This window comes from Macaca thibetana, chromosome 2, assembly GCF_024542745.1.
Source record: "Macaca thibetana thibetana isolate TM-01 chromosome 2, ASM2454274v1, whole genome shotgun sequence".
NCBI classification, from domain to species: domain Eukaryota; kingdom Metazoa; phylum Chordata; class Mammalia; order Primates; family Cercopithecidae; genus Macaca; species Macaca thibetana.
In genome coordinates, this window is record NC_065579.1 from 134,060,160 (window position 1) to 134,087,802 (window position 27,643).

Genomic DNA, 27,643 nt, shown 5'->3' on the forward strand with positions numbered 1-27,643 from the left:
CATCCCTTTTATATAGATGGTGATTACCTCTAAATGGCTTCATCTACTGATTAAACTTTAGAACTCCAATAGGATCTTGGAGGGCAAGTGTGTATGTGTGCACGTTACTCAGTGGCATGCTTCTGAATTGCCTTTTTAGCTTGTTAAAAATAAAGGTTCAGTTTGGTGCAGTAGCTAACACCTATAATCCCAGCTACTTGGGAGGCTGAGATGGGAGGATCCTTTGAGGCCAGGAGTTCAAGACCAGCTTTTAAGACCAGCTTGGGCATCATAGCAAGAACCCTGCCTCTTTAAAAAAACAAGGCGGGGGGATTCTTGGGCCTCATCCTGTAGCACAGCTTTAGTAAGCTGGGTTGACAGAGTCCTGGTGTCAGTATATTTGGAAACAATGAGTCTGATGAACATCCCCCTTGTTAAGAATCCCTGAGACCAACTTTCATTTTACAGATGAAAAAACTGAGACCAGTAGGGGTAAAATGCCATAGTCATGATCATGCCACTAGTAGGTGGCAGAGTGCCATCTACAATTCATTTGTCTTCTGAGCTTGACTGGGGCTCCTCTTACCACTTCCTCCCCATTTGAGAACTTGATGATTTATTTATTTATTTTTTTTCTTGAGACGGAGTCTCGCTGTGTCGCCAGGCTGGAGTGCAGTGGCGTGATCTCGGCTCGCTGCACCCTCCGCCTCCTGCCTCCTGGGTTCAAGCGATTCTCCTGCCTCAGCCTCCCGTGTAGCTGGGACTATAAGCGCTCACCACCACGCCCAGCTAATTTTTGAATTTCTAGTAGAGACAGGGTTTTGCCACGTTGGCCAGAATGGTCTCGATCTGTTGACCTCGTGATCTGCCCGTTTCAGCCTCCCAAAGTGCTGGGATTACAGGTGTGAGCCACCACGCCTGGCCATGAGAACTTGATTATTTATTAACCTAGCCCTACCTTGGATTCTGAGCTCACCCTGTCAAGCATTATGTTAGCTCTGGGGGCATTACTGTACTTACACTCACAGGAGCTCAGGGTGGGGGTTTTATATATGTATATTCTGCTCTTGATTTTTACATGAGAACTCAGGCCATTGGCTACACTGTCCCTCTTGTTGATACAGTGAGGTCTTGTGTTGTGAAGCTGAAGGAGGCAAACTGCTGGTGGGGTACCATGGATACTTCGATTTACCTACCAAATAGATACTGAGCTGCCAGCCTTGGGCATCTTCTGGCCTTCATGGAGCTGGTAGCCTGATGCACCTTTGGAGTCTCAGTCAGTGAGGTTGGGAGGACGGAGAAGGAGAGGCAGAGAGTGTCTGAAGCAGGAAAGGCCTGGGGGGCTTTGTGGAGAAGGTGGGGCTCTTAATCTGAGTCCTGAAAGACAGGCAGGACTTTAGGAGGCAAAAGGGAATCTTGGAGAATAGAACAGTAAGGGTAAAGGCTGAATATTTAATGGTACCTTGCATTTGGGATAAGAGGAGACAGCACAGATGAATGGAGGAACCCTGGAAAACCATAGCATGTTAGCTGGGAACAAGTGCAAGTTCTGTGGTCACTTGGAAGATTAGCCAGTTCTATCAGTACCAGTTTTAGGAGTTTGGACAAGTTGTGTAACTTCTCAGAGTCTCAGTTCCCTCATCTGTTCAAAAATATATTTTTAAGTGGTTCTTCTAAAAGAATTGTGCAAGTTAGACTTAGCAGTCAGGATTTCAAATACTGAGTCTTTATGTAATGTTGGCTTATTTATTTGTAATTTTTTTGTGCTTTCCCCACTAGTTGCTTTTGATGTTTCAGAGTCCTTTCGTATCTTCATGAGTGTGCACTCATGGTTCTCTCCACCTGGAAACGCTCCCCTCTAGCCTCTCACATCTATAGCCTCTCACATCTATTTCCACTCTTCCAGTAGTTCCATTAGAACTTCCTCTGTCTGCAGCTTCTCAGATGACCTCAGGCACAGTTCGCTTCTGGCTGTTATTTTTTTTCTTCCTTCTCTTACAGCCCTTAGATTATATTCTCCTTATCAGTTTGTTCTTAAGGCTCCTGCACTAGCCTTGAGCTCCCAAAGGGCAAGGGCCTGACTCATCTTCACTGGGCACAAAGTCAGCTCCTCAGCTACCCTTAGTTGAATGCAACTGCCCCTTGCTGTGTCTCACGACTTCAGCCACCTTGCATGCTATACTCAAATCTCCCATGGACGTGGTTATGGGAAAGGAGCCACAGAAAACAGTAGCTTAATGTGTCCTTCACAGAACAGAACCCTGGGCTTTTGGATTAGGTTTAGATCCATGCATAGGAAGTCTCTAGTGTAAAGAGTTCCTGGCAGGAGAATATGGTAGTCTAAATGTTGCACAGGAAAAGCCCTGGGATATCTGATTTTTGCATGGTGCTAAGAGTTTCATTTTCATACACTTAACTTGACAGAGCATTTATCTGTCTTCTTTACAGCCTGGTTGATGATCGTTGTGTTGTACAGCCAGAAACCGGGGACCTTAACAATCCACCTAAGAAATTCAGAGGTAAGCTTTCCTGGAGTGGTCACCTTGACTCACTTGAAAATTCATGAAGTGTGTTGTTGGTGTGTGCGTGTGTGTATGTGTGTGTCGTGTGTGTTTATAAGCAAGATAGGCTTATTATGTTTTTTTCGGAGTATGATTTCAGTTCTCAGCTTTACAACTTCTTGAAAAATACATACATAAATTTAGTATCAAGATTGTGATGTCTTTCACTGGGTCCTTAATTTGTCTATTGAATATGTATTGACAAGTGCTAATTCGGTTTAAAGTCTTACATTTGTATGGATATTTCTTCAAACAAATAGGATTTATGGATCCAGTCACAGGGAATATTCATTATTTTAGCGGATCTCACTGTCCCTTTGGGGATGCTGATATTCTTAGATACCTTCTTTAAGGAGGTGTGTAATGATACCTCACTGAACGTCTCACTGGAATGAAATGTTCTTAATTATTGCGCTTGTTTTTTGAGTTAAAAGACGTAGGCAGGCTGGGCGCAGTGGCTCATGCCTGTAATCCCAGCACTTTAGGAGGCTGGGGTGGGCAGATTGCTTGAGACTGGGAATTCGAGACCAGCCTGGGCAACATGGTGAAACCCTGTCTCTACTAAAAATACAGAAATTAGCTTGGTGTGGTAGCATGCACCCGTAGTTCCAGCTACTCAGGAGGCTGAGGTTGGGAGGATCACCTGAGCCTGGGAGTTCCAGGCTGCGGTGAACCGAGATCTCACCACTGTACTCCAGCCTGGACGACAGAGTGATACCCTGTCTCAAACACAAAAACAAAGAAAAGGCATAGGCAGGGCAGCTTTTCTACCCAAATTAGTTTTTTCTTTAGGCCTCCTGAATTTGGTATCTTTCTCCAAAGGTAACTGAGTTTACTGTAGGAGGTCTTTGAAGTACACTTGGTGTCTTATATGATAAACAGTGGTTTTTCTTTTCTGTTCTTGTGGTTGGTGGTCCTCAGCTCTAGCCACATATTAGGATTATCTGAGGGAGCTTTTAAATTAAATAGATGCTTGGGGCTCCACTGTAGAGCTTAGGACTAAGGGATCCACTGGAGAGCCCTAAGCATCTATTTAATAATTAAATTATTTATCAGTTAAGCTCAACTCTGGAATTAGGGCTGATTCTTTACAGCCAGGGTGGAAAACCACTGGGTTAGGTATTTGACTGATGGCCTCAGTCCCAAAGGGCTCAAATCTTGCCATTTGCAGATTATATAATTCGAGTTCTAAGTTCTTATTGTTTAGTGGTTTAGAAACTGTTTGACTTTTTTGGATAAAAGCTAAATACATTAGAATAAAATAGAACGCAGACGTTCAGATGGAGAAAAGCCATTTGGAAGACATTTGGTGTTGAGTTGCATCCAGTTGGCGTGAGGCTATCAGGAGAATGTTTTCACCTGAGGATGGGTGGGGGTTGGGGGAGACTGTTAGAAAAAACAGAAAGAAAAAGAGTTGTTGATATAAGCTGTAAGAGGAACCCAAGGCGGCTATTGCCTCCACCGCCTTTTTCTTCTCAATGCTTCTTTCATGTTTTCTTGCAAGACAAGACAAAATCTTGAGTGCTGCAGAAATGAAAGATTTCGTCCAATGATCATAATTCAGTCACTCATAGAATTACTTCCCCACCGTGAATATTGAAAGGGACAAGATCAATTGACTGTGCCAGGCCCTGTGCTAAGCACTCTGCCTGCATTAGCTCAGGGAGCCATCCCTCCTCCCTAGGAAGAGATTGATACACTCGGAACTTAAGAACCTTGTCTGAGGTCACATGGCTGGTGACAGATGGAGTGGGAGCCATGGTTCACAACTTTAGCTGCACAGGGAAATCACCTGGAGAACTCTCAGAAACACTGATATCTGAATCCAGATCAGGGATTTTGAGTTAACTGGACATTGGGATTTTTGAAAGCTTCTCAGGTATTTCTCTTGTGCCACCAAGATGAAGAACCATGGCTAATGAAATGTAGGCTAATAAAACCTGGACTTTGTTATTCAAGGAAGAGCTGGTCTAGATTTGGCTTTTGCAGCTGGAACCAAGGGGAGGGATATGCATCAGGAAGGCATTGCTTGGTCCAGTGTGACCTCTTATCTTGTTCTATAAACAGGCCTGGGGAGCTGGGAGATGAACCTGGGAGAGATTCTAATGTACTGTATGAAGTTAACTAATGGCTATTTGTCTTTTACAAATATATGCACGTAATTTGAAATTTTATTTTTTAAATCAACATATATTTAAAACACATGATGTTTTAAAATATGTATATATAGTGGAATGGTGAAATTGAGTTAATTCACATCTACGTTACCTCACATGCTTATTATTATTTTTGGTGAGAACATTTAAAAACTACTCTTAGTGAGTTTCAAGTATACTGTATATTGTTATTTGCTGTAGTCGCTATGTTGTACAATAGATCTCTGGAACTTATTCCTCCTAACTGAAATTTGTATCCCTTGGCCAACATCTCAATCCTCCACCCCAGTCCCTGGTGACCAGCATTCTACTCTCTGTTTCTAGGAGTTCAATCTTTGTAGATTCCACATATAAGCAAGATCATGTGGTACTTGTCTTTCTGTGCCTGGCTTATTTCACTTAGCGTAATGTCCTCCAGGTTCATCCATGTTGTCACAAATGAACCAGGGGCTGTTTGAAAACAGGGTTAGAATGTTAAATAGGACTATAGCAGTGGAAGTTGGAGGAGATATGTTTTTCTGGCATGACTGTAAAGGTGCCTGGTGCTTGGGTGTGTATGTGGTGGCTGATTTGAAGCGACTGTTTTGAGATAACAGTAATAGTCTGACAGAAGCTATTTGGAAGGAAGCAAATTCCTTTTACAGCCTGGCCTGGTTCTACAGGTGGTCACATGACAGTGACTTGATTTGTTGACTGCCTTTCTCCCTAAATTAAAAATAAAGGTTTCTGGGTTGTGAGCTGCTTTGTCCTTGTGGGAAAATCTGGTTCAAAACAAGCTCTGCTGCAGGCTTTGGGAATGTAGGTCAGGACTTCCTTAATTCCACGTGCTAAACCAGAGGCCCCCTGCACCCAGGTGAGGGGCCCAGGCAGCTCTGCCTTTGCAGGCTGCCTCAGTGCTGGAACGATCTGCTCCTTCACCATGGAAGTTGGGCAGTGAGGTTTAAAAAAATTTTCCAATGCATTCCTTCAACTGCGGTGCAGCATTCTTTGACTTTTTTTTTTCTAAAATGAAGAAAAAGATCTCTCTTTTGGAAGCAATTGCTGCCTTTCCAAATATAAGTGTATTTTGGAGCTGAAGTCATTTTGATGTTTAGAAATTGTGCATAGGGCAGTTGGGCAATTTGGAGGCATTTCTAGTCCATTTCCTCACGGACCCGTTGCACTCTAGAGTTCAACAAACACATATGGAAAAGCGAGATGCTGGCAAGCAGCCGAATGGGATGATGGAGTCTTTATCTGAGCAATCAGCAGAGCTGCATGTAGTCATTTGGGTTTGTTCTTGCTTCCATTGTTTCCTTGCCAAGTTATTTCCTATATTGAGAACCATCATAACCTGTTCTTAAGTAAATGGAAATCCAAGGCCTGTTTATGCAGTATTCCCCATGGCTTCTGACTTTGCGTCTTTAATTTTGTGAGCTCCTGAGATCTGCAGCCCTGATGGTTAATAAAAGAGGCTGTTGGATCAGGCTTCCTGGTTCGTATCCAAGTTCCATGAATTCTTTGCTGTGTGACCCTGAACAGATTACTTCACCTTTGCAAACCTTGATTTTCTTACCTGTAAAATGGGAGAGGATAATAGGCTCTATCTCATAAGGTCATTGGGAAGATTAATTGTGTGTTAAGAATTTAGTACTGGGGGAGCCTGACCCTTAGTTAAGAGTTTGGTAAGACTTACTCTTTTCTTTGTGTTCCCAGTACTTAGTACAGAGCCTAGTACTTGTAAATCTCATATTTAATTATATGAGAATAATTATATATTGCTATTCTTTTTGTCTTCAAATTGTTTGTGGGTGGGGACATGCACATGAACCCCTGGGCTTGGATTTGAACCCCATTGCCCCTGTGTACAAGCTAAGTAACCTTGATAGATTACATAATATTTCTCAGCTTGTTTCCTCACCTGTGAAATAGGGTCAAATAATTCCATCCTTATAAAAATAATATGCATAAAGAGCCGAATAGAGTGCTTAGTACACAGTAGTTGTTCAGTGAGTGGTTGCTGTTAATTTTCGCAGTAGATGTAAAAGAGTTCAACATCGAACACACTTGCTTTTTTTTCTCTGATGGCTGAAAGTACATTTCCAAAGTGTATTGCTTTTTTGTTTGTGTGTGATTTCCTTGAATATATCTCTTGCCTCTCACTTTCTCTGTAGAAAGAAAAGGTTGGCTGCACGTGTGTTTCACATAAGCCACATCTTTTTCATCTGAATGAATTTTGGACAATATCATTGTCCTCGTAAGTGATGAGAAGAGCTGAGACTTAGAATAATGCAGCAATTTTAGTTCTTTGATTAATGTGGTACCATTTTAAAGCCCCATTGTCCATGGAAGGTAAGGCAGAACCTCTTCTACTCCCTGATTTGTGTTGTCTTTGCCCATAATCTTGAAAGAACAGAGAAGGCAAACATCAGATTGAAACAGGGAATAGGAACTTGGTGGTTAGTGAATTCCTTTCTCTGTATTATCTTTTCCTTTTCCCACTTTTACCAGTCCCTCCCCCTGCTCCCTCATGCTAAATGTAAAGGCATCTTCTACAAAGAAAAGGTGGAAACTAACAACCAGTCTTCATTTTGCTCCCAGAATCTCTGCTCTTTTTAAATGTAAATCACCTCCAGGGTTGTTGGGAACTGGACCTTTGGGCAATTAGATAGGCTTTAGTGTTGATCATGCCATTATTGCATAAGATTGGGGCAGTAGTCAGGCTCTTGCTTTCAAAACCTGATCTTCTCTGTTCATATCAAGAGGCCAGTCATGGCTCCACATTCTTGACGTTGGACAGATGTTACCATATCAATAATATCAAAGTGTGCGGCTTTTAACCTTACAGGGAGCCCCTTAGTTTCAGAATAAAAGCTGTTGGAAGGGGAACTTACAGTTCAAAATGAGGAGAAGTTGGGGCAGGAAAAAATGATATATAATATATATAAACAGTTGCAGTGAAGACAACAAATTACATCAATATGTAGTGAAAATCTTTAAGGAACTTGTTTAGTATAATTTGTTGTCTTCACTGCAACTGTTTATATATAAGTAGAAGCAAAGCAGGTGAAATTTCTTCCTACCTAGTATAAAACCTGGCCTACTGGGGAAAAGTAGATGAGGATGCTTCTCATGTCCTAATCTTTCGCTGTGCAGCACCCCCTGAGACCAGAGCACATCTATTTGGTACCTGATGCCATTTGAGATGACAAGAGTTACGAGCTGGCCCAGTGCCATGTGACTTATGAGTGTCGTAGCCAGAGCCCTCTTTCAAAGGCTGGGCCCAGTGCTTTTCTTCCTTTGTAGTTTTATAGAGACAAGGTCTCACTCTGTTGTCCAGGCTGGAGTGCAATTGTGTGGTCATGGCTCACTCACTTTGACCTCCTGGGTTCAAACAATCCTCCTTCCTCAGTCTCCCGAGTAGCTGGGATTACAGATATACCCTTCATGCCTGAGTTCTTTTCAAATTTTTGTAGAGATGGGGGTCTTGCTATGATGCTCAGGCTGGTCTTGAACTCATGGCCCCAAGCCATCCACCACCTTGGCCTCTCAAATTGCTGGGATTACATAATATTTCTCAGCTTGTTTCCTCACCTGTGAAATAGGGTCAAACAATTCCATCCTTATAAAAATAATATGCATAAAGAGCCGAATAGAGTGCTTAGCACACAGTAGTTGTGTACTAAGTAGTTGTGTACTGGTGTGAGCCGCTGTATCCTGCCACACTTAATACACTTTTAGCCATTGCCCCGACCAGCTGTGGGATGCGCAGTATGTTACTTACAGTAGAAGGAGTCCTGTTTGTAGTACAAATGAGGGTCTGGCCTGGGGCAGTATAATCCAGTTTCTGGGCATTTCCAGAGTAAAATGTTGGTGGAAGACCCCAGGTTCCTCAACATATGCCTGGCTAGAAATAATGACAGGTGAGTATTGTGCGGTCACCATGATACTGGCATGGAGAAGAGTATGTTGCTTGGCTATAACGAGCTACTCTTGGACTTAAAGCATGGCCATGAACTTGAGGATCAGACTCGTGGCCTTTGTATTTTTATTGGAGCCTTCTTTCCCCAGTCCCAGAGTGCTGGCACTATGTTAGCCCCTTCTAGTAGGGGGCTGGTGGATTTAGTAGGATTATTTTATTGAGAGAGAGAAGGGTTTCACATATCATTCAAGCTCTTTGTAATTGACTTTGAAACCTCCCAGCGGCTTAGGAAGGGTCCTCAAATAAGAATGGCATTTTTCGTGGTTGAGCGATAAGAAACACTTGAGTGTCAGTAGTCTGCTTCTCTGATCTTGGTCTTGCCTGCAATTTAGGTTAAATGTAGGGGAAAGAGCAACCTCTGGATGCCAGAGCTAGCATACAGCCCAGAATCTGCCATGAACAGCTCCAATATCTTAGAGAAGTCATTTCATCTCTCTCAACTTCAGTTTCCCTACCTGTTAAATGGGGTTTTTCCAAGATTTCATGCAGCTTGAAACTTTGCTATTAGTGGCGGAAACAGGCAGGTTAATGTTAGAAGCCTTGTGCTGTCCAGTAGTAGGTTCTTATTTCTTTGGGATTACAGGTCTCTTTGTTAAGATAGTTGAGTGCCAGTAATAGCCAGGCCTTAACCTTACCCTTAGGCCAGATGAGGACACAGGCAGGGTCTTGGGTCACAAAGTTCATCTGGGGTGGCTGTAACAAACTCACCGGCTTAGCTTTCTTTCAGACCACTCTCCTTTGCTGCACATTGTTTTAGTTGTTGCTAAGCAACAGTATTCTTTCATTTTTTTCTTTTGGCAAGGCATCGAAGGAATGAATCCATATCTTAGTTTTAAATACCCTCCTGCAAAGGGGAGGGCCTAACTTAAATTTTGTTTGTGCTTTTGATTCTAATCCATGACAGGCCTTTCGCAGTAGGGGTTCAGGACTTACTTTCTGCCTGTCTTGTTAAATAAGTCAGAAAAATCAGTCTATTTAAGGTGCTTGTCAAGTATATGCCTCAAGGCATATTGAAGGTTTCAAGAGTATGTGCAGCTGCCTTGTAGAAGAGTCTCCTGCAACTTGTTCTCTATTCACAAAATCAATTCAAATTTAATAAAAATATTAATAGTTTTTTATAATCTTCATTTCAGATTTACTAGTTTATCTCAGTCTTGGACCAACAGACTCCATTTAAAGGGAACAAAACTGTAATTTAAGTCAATTCCCTGGGCAACATAGAATGCTCACTGTGTGTTACACAATCACTGGGGATGGTGCCTGCTGCCTGATTATGCTGGAGTCCCACACACTGCAGCGTATCCCTCACTGGATTTCTGCCTACTTGCTTCAGGCTGTGAGATGCATGTCTGAAGGCTCTTGGTACCCTGAAAATGAGCATAAGGGAATTTATGTTTACTTCGATGCCCTGGATCTGTTCTTTTTTGCATACCTGAGTCACCCTGGAAAGTAGACCTCAGACCCCTCTTTTATAGTCATTTACCCTTATAATTTAGTTGCTAATGGAGAACCATTTTCAGCTCTATGTGCATAAAATGCTTCTAGTGCAATAAATAAGTTTACCTTGTCCTCTGATTGAATCACAGTATTGCTTTTGGGACTTCCTCCATTGAGGGTGAAATTGATTTGGAAATCTCAGCAAGCGTAATGGGGTCATATTGTCATATTGTTATATGGTTCTCCTGAAAGCAGTATACTGTGGTTGATTAAGGACTTTTTCTTTTGGCAAAGGGTTTTATAATCCTGTCTTCAGAGCATTGATGAAGATGTGTGGTGAATCACTTGAGCTTATGATAACTCTTTTCCTTTCTTGTTTGACAAGTGAGAACATTAGAGAGATTTAGAAAGTCTCCTGGGGTCAAAGAGCAATCCTGTGCCAAAACTGAGATTGGGATACAACCCCAGTTTCTCCTCACACTGTCTTTTAGGCTACTGTGTTTGAGCCATGAATTAAAAAAATTTTTTGACTCCATCACCCTGTGTAATTAATGATAACCTAATTTTTATAAATGCAAATAATAGTGAATACCTTTGTCTAGTGCTAACAGATATTAGTGAATATAATCTATTTAATATACTTTACATACACTCATTTATTTAATCCTCATAACAACCCCATAAGTAAGGCAGGTACTTTTCTACAGATGAGGAAACTGACATATAAGATGTTTAGTGTCAGGTCCAAGATCACGTAGCTAGAAGTAGCAGAGCTGCGATTTGAACCCAGTCAATCTAATAACCAGAAATCCTCCTCTTAACATCTACCCTAAACTGCCTTTAGAAGTGGACTGGCCTTGAAATATTCTTTGACAAAAATTACCCGATTTCTTAACTTCCTCCTCTGCAACCCCAAAATATGTCATTGTGAGCTGCATTGGCACAGGAGCAAATGTCTATAGACAAGAGGGGCATGCTAACTGCCTACTTAACAATCTTGAGTATAATGTTTATCACAGTCTGATAAATACACAGCTACTGTTTTCTCCTTGCCAGATTTTGGAGCACTCAAAGGGACCAAATCTTGCCCTGCACTCCTGGCCCAGCATCTGGCATAATGTTGGTCCTTCTATAAATACTGATTGACAAGGAATTGGTGTTTTTTTCTGATATGATTTTGACTGCTCCCAGTTCTAACAGTGTTTTCGCTGACATTTTAAGTTGAATGGCCGCTGATCTTTTTACACTGATTCCTTAACGCTGCCCTGTCATCTTGCTCCAAACTACCTGAGCCTGTTACTCTTGAAAAGCTTTCCTGTAGGCTGGGCATGGTGGCTCATGCCTGCAATGCCAACACATTGAGAGGCCAAGGCAGAAGGATGGCTTGAACCTAGGAGTTCGAGACCTGCCTGGGCAACAAAGTGAGATTCTGTCTCTACAAAAAATGAAATTAGCCAAGCGTGGTGGTGGTCATGTGTGGTCCCTGCTACACAGGAGGCTGAGGCAGGAGGGTTGCTTGAGCCCAGTAGGTTGAGGCTGCAGTGAGCCATGTTTGCACCACTGTACTCCAGCCTGGGCAACAGAGTAAGACCCTGTTTCAAACAACAACAACAACAACAACAACCCCTAAAACTTTCTCGTAGTTGACTTGTCTTCTCCCTGGAAAGTGGATCTTATTGGTCTCATTCTCTGAGACTCCTTGACTCTTAATGTTTGATCTTTTTCTCTCTTTCATGCCTATAATTTTGAGATTCCTTGGCTGCATTCAGTACATGAGCATGAAAAACAAATAATTGTTAAGTACCTTCCTCCTTTGTGCTTGGCTTTCTGACAGGGTCATGCATGCTTTTGTTCTTGACCATTGGAGCACACTGTGACATGGGTACTGTTATTGTCCCCATTTTACGGTTGGGCACCCTGAACCCACAGAGGGTTTGGAATCAAGGTAGACCTGGGATTTGAACCCATGTCTGGAGGATCGCAGAGTGTCTGCCACTTAAATGAAATCATAGAGTCGTGCTGCTCAGAAAACACTTGAGGCTTCTGATGTCCTAGGTTCCACTTTTAAAAGGCATATTGCTTGGTGGGAATAAAGCTAATGCAGGGGTAACTTGGCGGCCAGGGCTCCATTCGATATTGAATGATGACATTTTAGATTAGCTTCAGCAACAATATTTCTCACCAAAGTTGCTGCACAGACTCCTCACCTGTTTCTGTAATTCCACCTTTGCCTCCTTTGTGTCTGAGTGTGGACACCTCCTCCAGTCCACCAGTCCACCATTGACTGCGGGTAGGGGAATCAGCACAGATCTGAAGATGTCACTCAGCTGCTTGGAACCTCTTAGGGGTTCCCCAGTTGTGCTCAGGATAAAGACACATTTTCAGGGTTCCCAGCAGTCTGCATGAGTCACCACTGCTTACCTCTCAGCCTCATCTGCAGCAACCCCTCCAGGTTCTGTGCTCCAGCCAGACGGATTGACTTCCTTCTGGCAGTCAGCATACTTGCTCTATACTCTGTCCTTTTTCTTCCGTCTGAAATATCTCCCTATCTCTGTTGTTCCTTCCCGGACCCCCCAATCTTTCTAATGCCCACTCACCCTTCATATCTCAGGCATCTCCTCTGGGGCACTTTTACTGAACCTTCGTGTGCAGACAAGCAGCTGCTCCTTTTGCACAGACTCTGACGCCAGACCCTGTGGGTTTGACTCTCAGCCCTGCTTTTTACTGGTCATGTCATCTCAGATGTATTACTTAACCTTGCAGTGCCTCCATTTCCTCATCTGGAAAAATGGAGAAATTATTATATGTGCCTCATGGGGTTTTTATGAGGATTAAATGAGTTAATCTGTGTAAAGCACTTAATGGACTTAATGGACTACCTGGCCCATATTAAATACCATAACACTGCTAATTTTTGGTTTTGACTTTTAACTTGCTGGTTTTGACTTAGCTCTTCCCCCCTACTGCATTAACTGTGAGGACAGAAACCATGCCTGTCTCCTCAAGGCTTTGCACAGGTTCTGGACTATATTTGACACTAAAATGTTTGTGGAATGAATGAGAAGAGACCTCTAAGGCATTGCTTCTGAGACCTGACTGCGTACAGGAACCACCTGGAAACTTGTTAAAATGTAGATTCTAATTATGTAGGTCTGGAGTGAGACCTGAGATTCTGCATTTCTTTTTTATTTATGTTTATTTTTATTTTTTGAGATAGGGTCTTGCTCTGTAGCTCAGGCTAGAGAGCAGTGGTGTAATCAAGGCCCACTGCAGACTTGACTTCCCAGGCTTAAGTGATCTTCTCCCCTCAGCCTCCTAATCCTGAGTAGCTGGGATTACAGGCGTGTGTCGCCACGTCCAGCTAATTTTTGTATTTTTTTGTAGAGACGGGGTTTCGCCATGTTACCAAGGCTGGTCTCAAACTCCTGGGCTCAACTGATCCTCCTGCTTTGTCCTCCAAAAGTGTCGGGATTACAGGCATGAGCCACGGCACCCTGCCGAGATTCTACATTTCTAACAAGTTGTCATGCTCCTGCAAGGCTCTCACGAGCCACTGACTGTTGTCTTCTTTTATTTTAGGGCTGTCGTATAGAAGACAGATGTTCTGAGCCCAGAGCAATAGAGAATGAGGGCTAGTGGATCAAAGTGCCCAGAGGTAGAATTTGAGGCTTAAGGAACTTAATTCTGACTGTTAGTGCTGAGCAGTTACTCCAAGAAGAGGCCTGCTTCAAATTACTGAGTTTCCCCCGAGTCAGACGGGGCTGACCATCTGTCAGGGATTTTGCAGAGGGAATTTCTGCTCTGGGACAGAGGTTAGATGAATGATTCCATTTGACTGTGTGTGTTTTCCCACCGAAGGACCCAGCTGTTCTTTCTGTTTTTGCTTCCTGTGGAAGCCCTATGGTTGGGAGCATTGGGTCAATAAACAGCTGGGGAGAGCACAGATACACTGGAGACAAGAAGCTCTCTGGAAACTGAATGGGTTCAATCTAATTGGTAGAGAACATTAGTGGAAAGATGGCATTATTGAATATTTGAAAACATGAACAAACAGAAAAAAACAATAGCTTTCTAAGTCAAGGTCCTGCCGAATCTGGTAATGAGTGGGTAGGATGTCCTGGGAAGACACTAGAGCATGGTGGTTAGGAGCACAGGCTCTGGAGTCAGACATGGGTTCAAGTCCCTGCCCTGCTCTTCCTAGTTATGTGACCATGGGCAAGCCATTGAACCTGTCTATGCCTGAGTTTCCCCACCTGGCTGCCATGATGAATAACACTGTGGAGCTGATAGGCTTGTGTGAGGATGAGTCGGTGCGTGTGTAACACAGCAAATACCTGCAATACAGCCTCAGCACTCAGTGAAGGGTGGCTGTTGTGACTGAATTTGCAATTAGCAGCTTTCGGGACATCTCTTAGGAAGATCAGACACGGCCTTTGCCATCTTGTAAAACATCGTTAAGTCTGTTTTAAAAACTCAGTCCGTGGAGTATATACAAAGGAATCCATAGCCAGGCAGACTTTAGCCTTCCTGAATTTTTTATATTTTATTGAGTGGACCTGGTAACCAGCTATGACAGAGCTTGGGGCTATTAGAAAAGAAGCCATCAGGTCTTTTCTCTCCTGACACAAGGCTTGATCAGAGCCTCAGTTACTGACGGGTCATTTGCTCGAGATGGTAATCCTGCCTTCTGTATAGAATTACAAGCCTAGCCAGAGAGGAAGTTGTGTTTATCTTACCCCAAACAGCAGGCATTCCAGTGACTCTTGACGGACAGGAGGAAGATATTGCCAATCTGCTCTTTCCCAAAAGCTGCCCTTCCCTGCCCCCCACATGCTCCTTGCGTGTTTAGAGAGGTTTCTGCCAGCCAGCCTGCCAAGTGGCATTCTCTCCCGGGCTTTGAGGGCAGTTGCATTTGCAGAAGGGATGTCCAGAGGCTACTTCTTTTTCTCTTTTAACAGATTTAGGGGATACAAGTGCAGTTTTGTTACTTGGATATATTGTGTAGTGGTGAACTTTGGTCTTTTAGTGTACCCATGGCCCTGGTAGTGAACATTGTACCCAGTGGGTAATTTTTTAACCCGTACCACCCCTACACCTTTTGGAATCGCCAGTGTCTATTATTCCCCTCTATATGTCCATGTGTACCCATTGTTTAGCTCCCCCAGCAGCAGCTACTTCTATATTATTGACCAAGGTGGAGGCCTCTCTCCCCAAGGTGAGAGGTCAGCCTGGCTCTTATAGAAGGCAAAAATTGTGCTTATTCTCATTGGCACTGGCTTGGGAGAGATAAGTGGAGAGGGGCAGTAGATGTGAAGGAAAGAATACATCTCTTCAAAGAACCCACCTGTTTTCCTTTCCAAAACAATAACTGGAGGTCGGTGTAGAAAAACTCCAACTTGAGCAGTTGCAGTAATTGAGAAAATAAGTTGGGCAATTATTCCTCTAACTAAGATTTAAAAGTTCCTTTCTTCGTCTGGTATTTTTCCGGGTACATTTGAGTTCCAATTTGGGTGCTTCTGAAATGTCTGGATGTTTTGTGCTGCTAAAATTGTATGTGTCTAAAAATGTTATCAGTGATGACACTTATATATAAGCTCGCTTGGACTTATGCTAGCAAATTTCTGTGACTAAGGTCCTCTCCTCCCCCCATAACCATTCCCAGAAACGTGGCATTTGAGGTAAAGGTAGGAAATAGAATAACCCAACTTAGGTTTAGCAATCAAGTGGAGGACTATCACTTGAGAACTTTGCTTCGCTCTTGTCGACAAAGAATACTGGGGTTTTGTTGCCATAGTTTCAGTGAAAAATTTGACCTTAGCTACAATAACATACAGTTAGAAAGAACCAGCTAATCGGTTTTCTAAAATTAGTGTTCTCTAGTACATAAACCAGTAGGAACAGAGTATTTAATTAAATATTATACAAGGATATAAAAGCCCAAGGGAATGCGGTCCCTTGATCTGGGCCGGGGGGAGGGAGGAAACCCACAGTGCTCCTTTACTGATCTCTTGCAAGCTACAAGAACTTTTCTTCTTTTAAAAATGTTAGTATTCGTTTTATTTTCAGATCTGTCAGGAATGAATTTATACAGCTTGCTGAGAGAGCAAAATAAAACATTCAGCATTATTTCTAGTTGTCCCCTGCAGGGTACAAACTAACAAGGCAAGATGCGAAAATGATGTTGGGCCAGGATTCTGATAAGGACACTTGTTGGTGATCTTCTAGATGGCTTGATGTGAAGGAAAGTTATTTTATTTATTTATTTATTTATTTATTCGTTCATTCATTCATTTATTTATTTTGAGATGGAGTCTCGCTCTGTTGCCCAGACTGGAGTGCAGTGGCGCTATCTCGGCTCACTGCAAACTCCGCCTCCCAGGTTCATGCCATTCTCCTGCCTCAGCCTCCCAAGTAGCTGGGACTACAGGCGCCCACCACCAAGCCCGGCTAATTATTTTTTTGGATTTTTAGTAGAGATGGGGTTTCACTGTGTTAGCCAGGATGGTCTCGATCTCCTGACCTTGTGATCCGCCCACCTCAGCCTCCCAAAGTGCTGGGATTACAGGTGTGAGCCACCGCGCCCAGCCAGGAAAGTTATTTTCTCTCCAAAATTTGGGCATTTTAAAGCAACTAATTTCTAGACTCTTGTTCCTTTGAATGCCTAATGTGTGATTAAGCAGGGCCAGCATCTCCTTGTTCTGAGTACAGCTATATCTGCCTCCCCCAACTCCACAGGCTGTAAGCAATAATCTATGTGAAGATTATGTAAAATCTGACATCTCTTTTCATCTGCTTATTAAGAGCCCCAGCAGCAACTCCTCTTTCTGACAGTGGCCGGAAATGTCATCAATATTGTGTGAACTTAGAAAGCTGTGGTACCACTTGTGGAATGAAGTGGCTTCCAGATTTTGTAATTTCAGGACCAAGAGGTTTCTGGTCCTTCGATGACACTCTTCTCTGATTTTATTATCACCTGCCCTGGAGGGTGTAGAGGTGCAATTGAGTTGAATTGTTTGCCAGGCTTATCACCAGTTGGAAACATTGCTCTGGGTTTTCTTGAACTTCTATTGTTGTATCTCCTTGTCAATTACATATTGATACAGTTTCTTAATTTCAGTTTTATGATTTCAGCTTTTTAATTGGACTTTAAGATAACTAATAGAATTGGAAGGGTGAGGTATATTTAAGGGAGTATAAATGTTTTTGTTTGACGTTTTTACAATTTTGCATGTTTCTGTAGTGGCATCTCAACTGTTGCAATGGAAAATATGTCCTTGGCAAGACTTTTAGAAACACAGCCCCAAAGGTCATTGGATTGTGCAAGCTTCTTGACTATTTACAAGGTCACCTACCTGAACGAATAGAAATGCTCCCTGCCCTTAAGGAATTTGCAATTTTATGAGGAGAGATGAGTGAGAACTACTTTGTGGATTATTCTTGGAGAATGTTGAATCCCAGACAAGCTTCTAGTCCCCTGGTGTTCATTGTTTTTATCTATGCCATCAGATCACTGTGGCCAAATAATTTGAATTCATGTTAATAATAGCTTACGAAAAATGCAGTACGAGAGCTTGCTGGAAAAGTGACAGCATGCATTTTAAATTACTTCTAGTTGACCTGGCTTTCATTACCCAAATATCCACGGGCCCTTCCATGAATATGGATAATTGAGTTGATATTTAGCAAATACCATTAAAGAGGTTAGATGTGTCAGGTTGGTTGTTGGAATGGTGAACTAGTCAGGACTCTTGATTTTGGATGATAGCTTAAACCTAAACAGAAAGGGGATTTTTTGGGAGGTCAAACAATCCCAGTTGAACAGCTGAACTGCATGAAGGACAGGAGTGCAGCAGGAGCTCAGGAAAACACAGATTCAGGCATTTGAGTGCTGTCAGCAGCCTACATCCATATCTCGTGTCTTCTTTCTGTGTGTCTTTTACTTTGGTTTCTTGTCCTTCCTCTTCTGGTTTTGGTATCAAGGTTATACCACACTGAAAACGAGTTGTAGAGTGTTTCCTTTTTTTATTCTCTAGGGGAGTTTGTGTAATATTGGAATTATCTGTTCCTTGACAGTTTGGTAGAACACGTGAGTAAAGTCATCCCAGCCATCTGTTTTCTTTATGTCAAAATTAACTACTGATTCACATTCCTTATGTCTTTTAAGGGCTATTTCTTCCTGGGTAAATAGTGTAAGGTCTGTTCTTCTAGAAATTTACCCATGTCATCTAAGTTTTCAAATCTGGAGTCTCCTTTTATTATTTTGTTCCTGGATCGACTGGTTTTGTCCTTGTGGTAGGCTGAAGAATGGCCCCTGAATGTCTTCATTCTAGTATATGTTACCTGTGAATATGTTACCTCATATGGTATAGGGACTTCACAGATGTGATTAAGGCTTTTGAGATGGGGAGAGTGTCCTGGATTTCCAGGTGTGCCTGATCACAAGGGTCCTTATAGGAGAGAAGCAGGAGGATTTGAGTTAATAGGAGATGCGAGGATAGAAACAATAGATTGGAGTGATGCAGCCATTAGCCAAGGAATGCAGGAAACTGGAAAAGTCAAGAAAATGGATTATCTCCTGAAGTCTCCAGAGGAATGCGGCCCTGCCGATACCTTGATTTTAGACTTCTTACCTCCATGACTTTGAGAGAGTAGATTTGTGTTGCTTTGAGCCACTACGTTTTTGGTTATTTGTTATAGCATCGGTAATAATACAGTAATAATTGTCCTAATATTGTTTATTTGTGCATTCTTTTTTTTCTTGAATGAGCACTGATCCATGTTTTTTCTGTCTTATTACTCTTCAAAGAAACAAATTTTGGCTTTATTCTTTCTAAGGTAGGTTAGTTTTGAAGTTCATTAATGTTTGCCTTTGTTTTTATTATTTTCTTCTTTCTCTTTCTTTAGATTTATTTTGTTCTTCTTTTATTCTTTTAAATTAGATAATCAATTTACAAATATGACTTCTCACATTGTAATGTTAAGCATCTTAACCTACAAATTCCCTTAAAGTATTGCCTTAAAGTTAAACAAATTTACAAGGAAAAAAACAACCCCATTAAAAAGTGGGCAAAGGACATGAACAGACACTTCTCAAAAGAAGACCTTTATGTGGCCAAGAAGCATGAAAAAAAGCTCAATATCATTGATCATTAGAGACATGCAAATCAAAACCACAATGAGATACCATCTCACACCAGTCAGAATGGTAATTATTAAAAAGTCAGGAACAACAGATGCTGGTGAGGTTGTAGAGAAATAGGAATGTTTTTACACTGTTGATGGGAATGTAAATTAGTTCAATCATCATGGAAGACAGTGTGATGATTCCTCAAAGACCTAGAATCAGAAATACCATTCGACCCAGCAATCCCATTCCTGGGTTTAAACCCAAGGGAATATAAATCATTCTGTTCTAAAGATGCATGCACATGTATGTTCATTGCAGCACTATTCACAATAGCAAAGACATAGAATCAACCCAGATGCCTATCAGTGATAGACTGGATAAAGAAAATTTGGTACATATATACCATGGAATCCTATGCAGCTATAAAAAGGAAAAAGATCATGTCCTTTGCAGAGACATGGATGGAGCAAACTAATGCAGGAACAGAAAACCAAATATTGCATGTTCTCACTTATAAGTGGGAGCTGAACAATGAGAACACATGGACACAGGGAGGGGAACAACACACACTGGGGCCTTTTGGTGGGGGAAGGAAGAGCATGAGAATAAATAGCTAATACATGTGGGGCTTAATACCTAGCTAATAGGTTGATAGGAGCAGCAAACCACCATGGCACATATTTACCTATGTAACAAACCTGTACATCCTGCACATGTATCCCAGAACTTCAAATTTTAAAAAATGTGTATGTATGCATATGAAATAATTATAAACATCGACTTTAAAAAAAATTGCCTTAGTTTCATCCTACACATTTTGACATGCAGTATTTTTCTTATTGAGTTGTAATTATTTTCTTACGTCTGTTATTTTTTATACCTATGAGTTATTTAGAAGTATTTTTATAGTTCTGATTTTAAGAGATGTTTCTAGTTCTCTTTTTTGAAAAAATGTTTTACAACTTAGTTGTGTGTTGGTCAGATAATATCTTTGTTTTATCAGTCCTTTACAACTTGAGAGGCTTGCTTTGTGGCCTAGCATGTTATCAAATTTTATGCATCTTCTACTGTGCTTGAAAGAATATATGTATATTTGTAATCTTAGGTACAGTGTGCTATATATGAGTTTGTTAGGTTTTTTATCTCCTTGATCTATCCAGTGTTGAAAGACATTTGTTAAAATTTTCTTTCTTTTTTTTGTGGGGGGCTTATGGAACTATTCCTGATTATGGTGGTGGTTGCATGAATTTATGTATATGTTAAAACTCATAGAACTGTATACGGTGCTATGGTTTGAATGTCCTCTCCCAAAACTGAGGTTGGAACTTGGTCTCCAATGTGACAGTGCTGAGAGGTGGGGCCTTTAAGAGGTGATTCATTCATGGACTAATGGATTTAATGGGTTAATGGATTAATGAGTTACCATGGAAAGAGAACTGATGGCTTTATAAGAAGAGGAAGAGGGACATTAGCATGCTCAGCTCCATAGTCATGGGATACCCTGTGCTGCCTAGGGACTCTTTAGAGAGTTCTTGCCAGCAAGAAGGCTGTCACCAGATGTGGCCTCTGGACTTGGATCTTCTTACCTTCTATAACTTAAGAAATAAATTTCTTTTCCTTACAAATTACCCAGTTTTAGGTATTCCGTTATAAGCAATGGAAAGTGACTAAGATGCCAAAAAAAAAAAAAAAAAAAAAAAAGGGGGGGTAAGGAAAATTACTTACAGTGAATTTTACTGTAAGTAAATCAGTTAAAAGGGTTACAAAATTTCTCACTATGACAGGTGTGCAATTTTGCCTTGTCGTTTTTAAGTTTTTAAAAAACATTTTTTCGTTTACCTCACCCTCAGTTTTTTCTTTATGTATAATGAGGTTATATTAGTAAATGCTTAGACTTATACAGTTATTATCACTTTCTGGTGAAGTAAATGTTTATCATTATGTAGGAAACATTTTTCTCTCTAATAGTGTTTTACGTCTTGTAGTCTGTTTTGTCTGATATTAATATACCCACACCAGAATTGTTTTAGTTAGTGTTTGTTTAGTATACGTTTTATTTACTTTTAAATTCTGTCATTTTATTTTAGAGATGTATCTCATAAACTGTACATAACTAGAGAACTACTCTCTCTGACCATCTTTGTCTGTTACCTATTAATTGGAATGTTTAGTCCATTTACATTTGTTGTAATGTATATTTATGATTTTAATTTGTGGGGTTTTTAAAATCTTTTTTCCCCCTTCTTTAAGTTTCATTGAAGGCTTGTGTGTGTGTGTGTGTGTGTGTGTGTGTGTGTGTGTGTGTCTGAGACAGGGTCTCACTGTATCACACAGGCTGGAGTACAGTGGCGTGATCTTGGCTCACTGTAACCTCCACCTCCTGAGTTCAAGTGGTTCTCCCCCTGAGAAGCTGGGATTACAGGCATGCCACCACACCTAGCTAATTTTTATATTTTTAGTAGAGACAGGGTTTCAACATATTGCCCACTCTGGTCTTGAACTCCTGGGCTCAAGCTATCCACCTGCCTCAGGCTCCCAAATTACTGGGATTACAGACGTGAGCCACCACACCTGGCTGTGTTTCATTGAAGGTTTTTTTCATTGTTGTTCTCCATTCTATTATTTCCCCTTTACTGATTTGGAGGTTATACTTTATATGTATTTTTTTTAATAGAAGTTACTTCAGATATTTTAACATGCATATTTAACCCTAAAGTTAATAACTATCATTAGTCTCTCCTACAATACTAGGACATTATAGAATATTTAAACTCCTGTCATACTCTCTCAGTCTATGCTCTTGTTCATGATGTTAGTGCTTTGTTTTATGTTAAAACTTGCATATTAGATATGCTTTTGTTTTATACTGTCATAAGAAAAATTGACTTATGTATTAGTATTTACTACACCTATCTTGGATAATTTTTTTTCTGCCTCAAGCACATTCTTATAATTTGGAGAGTCTGTTAGTGGTAAATTCTATTTTGTTTGAAAATATTAAGTTTTGGCCGGGCGCGGTGGCTCAAGCCTGTAATCCCAGCACTTTGGGAGGCCGAGACGGGCGGATCACGAGGTCAGGAGATCAAGACCATCCTGGCTAACACGGTGAAACCCCGTCTCTACTAAAAAAAAAAAAAATACAAAAAACTAGCCGGGCGAGGTGGCGGGCGCCTGTAGTCCCAGCTACTCGGGAGGCTGAGGCAGGAGAATGGCGTAAACCCGGGAGGCGGAGCTTGCAGTGAGCTGAGATCCGGCCACTATGCTCCAGCATGGGGGACAGAGCGAGACTCCGTCTCAAAAAAAAAAAAAAAGAAAAGAAAATATTCAGTTTTAAATCTCTGAAAGTTTTACTTTTATTTTCAGGTGACAGTTTTGCTTGGTTTAAAATTGTAGACTGATGGGTACTTTCTGTCAGCATCATTGTTTTTTTGCCTTTCATTGTTGTTGAAAGCAAGTGGCAGAGCCTTTGCTCAGTACTTTTTTTCCCCTCTGGTTACTTTAGGGTAATCTCTGCCTTTGATTTTCTGTAGTTTTACTAGTATGAATATAGGTGTCAGTTTCTTTTTGTTTATCCTGCATGATATTTATTAGGTTCCTAGATTTGAGGTTGTTTTTTGTTAGCAGTTACAGAGAATTCTGAGCTGTTATCCATTCAAATACCCCTCTTTTTTTTGGGGGGATGGAGTCTCCCTCTGTTGCCAGGCTGGAGTGCAGTGGCGTGATCTTGGCTCACTGCAGCCTCTGCCTCCCAGGTTCAAGCGGTTCTCCTGCCTCAGCCTCCCAAGTAGCTGGGACTGCCTGCACGCGCCACCACGCCCAGCTAAGTTTTGTATTTTTAGTAGAGATGGGGTTTCACCATGTTGGCCAGGATGGTCTCAATCTCTTGACCTCATGATACCCGTGCCTGGACCTCCCAAAGTGCTGGGATTACAGGCGTGAGCCACTGCGCCTGGCGCTTTAGGCTACTTTTTATCTTGTCATCTTTTTCATCTTTGCTCCATAGGCGGGACTCTAGGTAATTTCTTCTCATCTATCTTTGTTTACTATTTCTGTTCTATTATAATCTGCTCTTTATTCTTTGAGATTTAATTTTAATTATATTTTTCCATTTCTAAACGTTCTATTTGGGACTTCTGAAAACGTTTGGTCATTCTCATTGCTCTATATTTTCAAGCTTCTATTTTACTTCCTGTTACCAAAAAAGCATACTTTAAATATATTCTATCTCTAAAAATTACAGTAGGTGCTATCTCTACAGATCTTATTCTATTTTCTACATTGGCTGTTTCTAAAAATGGTATCTTATTTCCCTGTGTGTTTTGTGATTTTGACTATCAGCTTGTGTTTTTTTGGCATTTCATCTGTGGGAATTGTTTGAGGCCTGGGTTAAAGTTATGTTTCTCCCCAGAAAATTGTTTCCTTTTGCCAGTTGCCAGAGATGCTGCCAACTCAAGACTATTTAAATCAAATTCTTTGCCTGAAAATTTTAAAATTTTGTTTTAGGTATTTTCTGCTTAAATTTTGTGGATTTCCTATACCTGTCAATTAGGGTGACAAACGGGTATGAGGGTAATTTGTTTATCTTGACTTTGGCTCTAGGTATAACTCTCCCAGTAGTTCACAAACAAGTTACCTTACCTTCCTATTTTAAGAGTTGGTTGGTTTGTTGTTCACCATTGCATTGAAGCTGTAGCTTCTTGTGTGTTGCCGGAGGGCAGGGGGTGGTGGTGGTCTGAGCTTTATGCAGTGGTCTCTTAGGGGGGTAGTGGTGGTCTGAGCTTTATGCAGTGGTCTCTTAGAAAACTTTTGATCTTGAGTAGGTGCAGAGCTTTATCCCCTCTACGTGGCACTAGTATCATAATGGAAGGTTAAGGTTACTAGGTTCTACAGATATTCTCAGAGTTCTGGCTTTAGAAATGACATACCTTCCAGGGGTCTTGTTTCCACTTCATTACTAGCTTCTCTGGATTCCCTTCTAGCTAACTACTTCAGTACGTGATTTCAAATGTTTTTTAATATTTCGTCCAGCTTTTTCTGTGTTTTAATTGAGAAGTTTGTTCTGGGTATTTTGGCTGTCGTACTGTAAGAAATGCATCCTTGCTTCCTGCTTCTTGTTTGTCTCACTGTCATTTTCTGTGTGATTGAAAACATGGCTACCCATAGCTCTTAAAATGTGTAATTTTGCAGTTATAATCATTGGAGAGAGACTGATCTCTGTTTGAACATTTAAACAAGTGGCTGGGTGTGGTGGCTCACACCTATAGTTTCACCTACTTGGGAGGTTTAGGTGGGAGGATTGCTTGACCCCAGGAGGTCAAGGCTGCAGTGAGGTGTGATTACATCACTGCACTGCAGCCTGGGTGACAGAGCAAGAGCCTGTCTCAAAAAAAAAAAAAAAAAAAAGAAAAAGAAAAAAAGAAAACAGCAATTCTAGGTAAGGAACTTTGTGGTTGAGTTTGGGTCAGATTTGCTCCTCTGGGTCAATCTGCTTAGGCTGGGGACTTGGATTACCTGTGTTAACGTGGAAGCTCCAAGAAAACCGTTTGGGCTAGACTCAGTTTCCAAAAACAACAACAGCAACAACAAAAACAAAACAAAACAGGTAATAAATGTACAGTCCAGGTATCCACTGTGATGGTAATCAAAGGATAAAGAATGATACTTGTTCAAGTGATTCTCTTGTCTCAGCCTCCTGGGTAGCTGAGGCTATAGGCACGTGCCACCATGCCTGGCTAATTTTTGTATTTTTAGTAGAGATGGGGTTTCACCATGTTGGCCAGGTTGCTCTTGAGCTCCTGACTGCAAGTGATCTGCCCACCTCGGCCTCCCAGAGTGCTGGGATTACAGGCTTAAGCCACCACACATGGCCATATGTAAGTCTGTTAGGAATGATTTTTGACTGCAAGTAAGAGAGAAAATCCACCTAATAGTGGCTTAAAACATAAAGGCATTTGTTGTTTCCTTAGAAATCTAGAGATAGGCAATATCTTGTGTAGTGAAAGTCTCACAATCCTGTCTTTTTGCTCCACATCCTTAGTGTATGGGCTTCCCACCCACCCCGCCCCACCGCCCCGCCGCCCCCACCGTGTTCTTGTCACCTTATGGTTACAAAATAGCTGCAGTGGCTCCAGGCATCCTGTTTCCTTTCATGGTAAGGAGTAAGGGGTGGGGACAACACAGTGAGCTCTCCTTTCTTTCCTGTCCCTTTTTTTAATGCAACAAAACTTATCTTCATGCTTCTAGCAGTCTACTTTTATTTCATTAGTCAAAATTGGGTTTAATGCTTATTCCTAGCTGCAGAGAGTTGAGGGGAAGTGAGGTTTTGTCTTTTCAGGTTTTATATTAGGAAGCAGCCAGGGCACTGTATGTTGGAAATTGTTTGGGTGACAACAAGGTTTCTATACGGTGGTTTATTGATTGCACATTGAGGGATCCAAGCGATTCTCCTTCTATCTAGTTTTTAGTGTCTTGGCGATTGAAGAATATAAGCTTTTGTCGACAGTACAGGTAATGTAACTATCCATAGGAGCAAGTAGCTCTTATTATAGTTGAAGTTACCCATGAAAAAACCATCTCAAATGGATGCAAGCAACCATATGTATTCACCTGATGCCAGTATTCACCATTAATAGTACGAGTATTAGTGACAGCAGAGGCTTTAAGGAGTAATAGCCACTTCATTTGTTTTATTGGCTTGCATCTGAGAAGTACCCAAGCTAATAGTTTCTGCTTTTTGTTAGTGATGCCTTAGTTTGGCTAGATAAGTGGGGCTAGGTAAAGAAAAAAGCATTTTATACATAAGACCAAGTTTGGGAGGGATCCTCTCAATCATTTTGGACTGGCATTGCCAACTTCACAGAGGGAAATGCGTAGTCTGAGATTTTCTCTTTATCTGTCATCCCTTTTAAGTGATGGCGTTGGCAAAGAGTCATTCTCTTAGCTTGCCCATAGGTTTGCTTTCATTGCAACAACAACTTTTTGTTTTTTAGACAGGGTCTCACTCTTTTGCCCAGACTGGAGTGCATGTGGTGGTGCAATCACAGCCTGCAGCCTTGACCTCTCAGGCTCAAGCCTTGACCACTTCAGCCCCCAAGTAGCTGGGACTATAGGCGTGTGACACCATGCCTGGCTAATTTTGTTTATTTTTGGTATAGATGGAGTCTCCCTGTGTTGCCCAAGCTGGTCTCGAACTCCTGGTCTCTAGCAATCCTTCCACCTCAGCCTCCCAAAGTGCTGGGATTACAGGTGTGAGCCACTATACTCAGCCTGGAACTTCTTATGAATCAAAAGCTCCCTGGTAAAATCAAGAACAGTTTGGTTAATAATTTTTACCCTCGAATAGATGAGAGAAAAGTCCAAAATGAGTTAGTTGATCTATTTCCACTTTAATATTTTGTTTCCTTTTCATCCTAAAGGAGGAAGTAGTTTTTCCCAGAAAACAGTGTGCAAACCTTCCTGTTCTTATTTCTATACTTGTATATGGAGGCTGCTTATGGTATATTAAAGAATTTGGACTGGGTACGGTGACTCATGCCTGTAATTCCAGCACTTTGGGAGGCCAAGATGTGAGGATCACTTGAGCCCAGGAGTTTGAGACTAGTCTGGGCAACATGGTGAGACCGTATCTCTACAGAAAATAAAATAATTAGCTGGGCTTGGTGGCGCATGCCTTTGGTTCCAGCTGAGGAACCATACAATTTTGTGAAGTTGGTGAATTATACCCATTTTCCAGCCAAAAGAGGATGACCTCCTAGGTTATGAAACTTGCCCAAACTAAAAATTCTAGCCAGAGGTAGAGCCAAGACTTGGAGCTAAGAGTTCCTGAATCTTTCCTCCTCTCCAGGAGCTCTTGCCTCAGACAGAGCTCCTGCACCGTTCGCTCTATCTGGCGTTCCTCTGACCAGTCAGTAGCAAATGCGTGCTCCGCCTTCAGCCACAGAAGTCTGCAAGCAGTAGTGTCCTTTGTGTTGTTTCTTCTTAAAACGTCATCTACTTAAAAAGGTTGTGAATCTGTCTTAAGGGTAGACAAATAATTTAATAGCAGAGGTGTAGGGTGGTGATTCAAATTCAGTGATATAAACCAAGCACTGGGCCAACTCTGGCTTTTTTTTTTTTTTTTTTTTTTTTTTTTAATCCTTTTGAATGATCTTGTGCTGCATTCTGATGAAATCTTGACAGACCACCCTGGAGAAAGTGCTGTGTGAAGAAGTGTGGGCTCATAAGATAGGACCAGGGAAGAGAGGGGCCACCGAAGGCTGACTTTGAGTGTTCGGAAAACAACCCTGGTGTAGGAGCTAGAGGACTTGAGTCCCAGTCTTTGGTTTGTCCCTGACTAGCAGTGTGACCTCCAGCAACGCTCTTGACCTGTCTGGGCCTTTGCTTCTTCATCTGTGGTATGAACTGTTGGACTAGAAAGTGAAAC

General features: G+C 41.6%; 1 protein-coding gene and 1 long non-coding RNA gene across 11 annotated transcripts in view; both read left to right on the forward strand.

Annotated features, from left to right (window-relative positions):
- The window catches only part of ITPR1 (inositol 1,4,5-trisphosphate receptor type 1), a 354,798-nt gene that overhangs the window by 25,387 nt on the left and 301,768 nt on the right, over positions 1–27,643 (forward strand). For all 10 annotated transcript variants that reach the window (XM_050778574.1, XM_050778575.1, XM_050778582.1 and 7 more), the window contains exon 4: positions 2,428–2,498. In XM_050778574.1, the coding sequence (XP_050634531.1) occupies positions 2,428–2,498 (71 nt within the window). The remainder of the gene's footprint in view (positions 1–2,427; positions 2,499–27,643) is intronic.
- Positions 18,957–24,643, forward strand: LOC126947662 (uncharacterized). The gene is made up of 2 exons (XR_007723161.1): positions 18,957–22,207; positions 22,534–24,643. It is a non-coding gene; the product is annotated as an uncharacterized LOC126947662 (long non-coding RNA).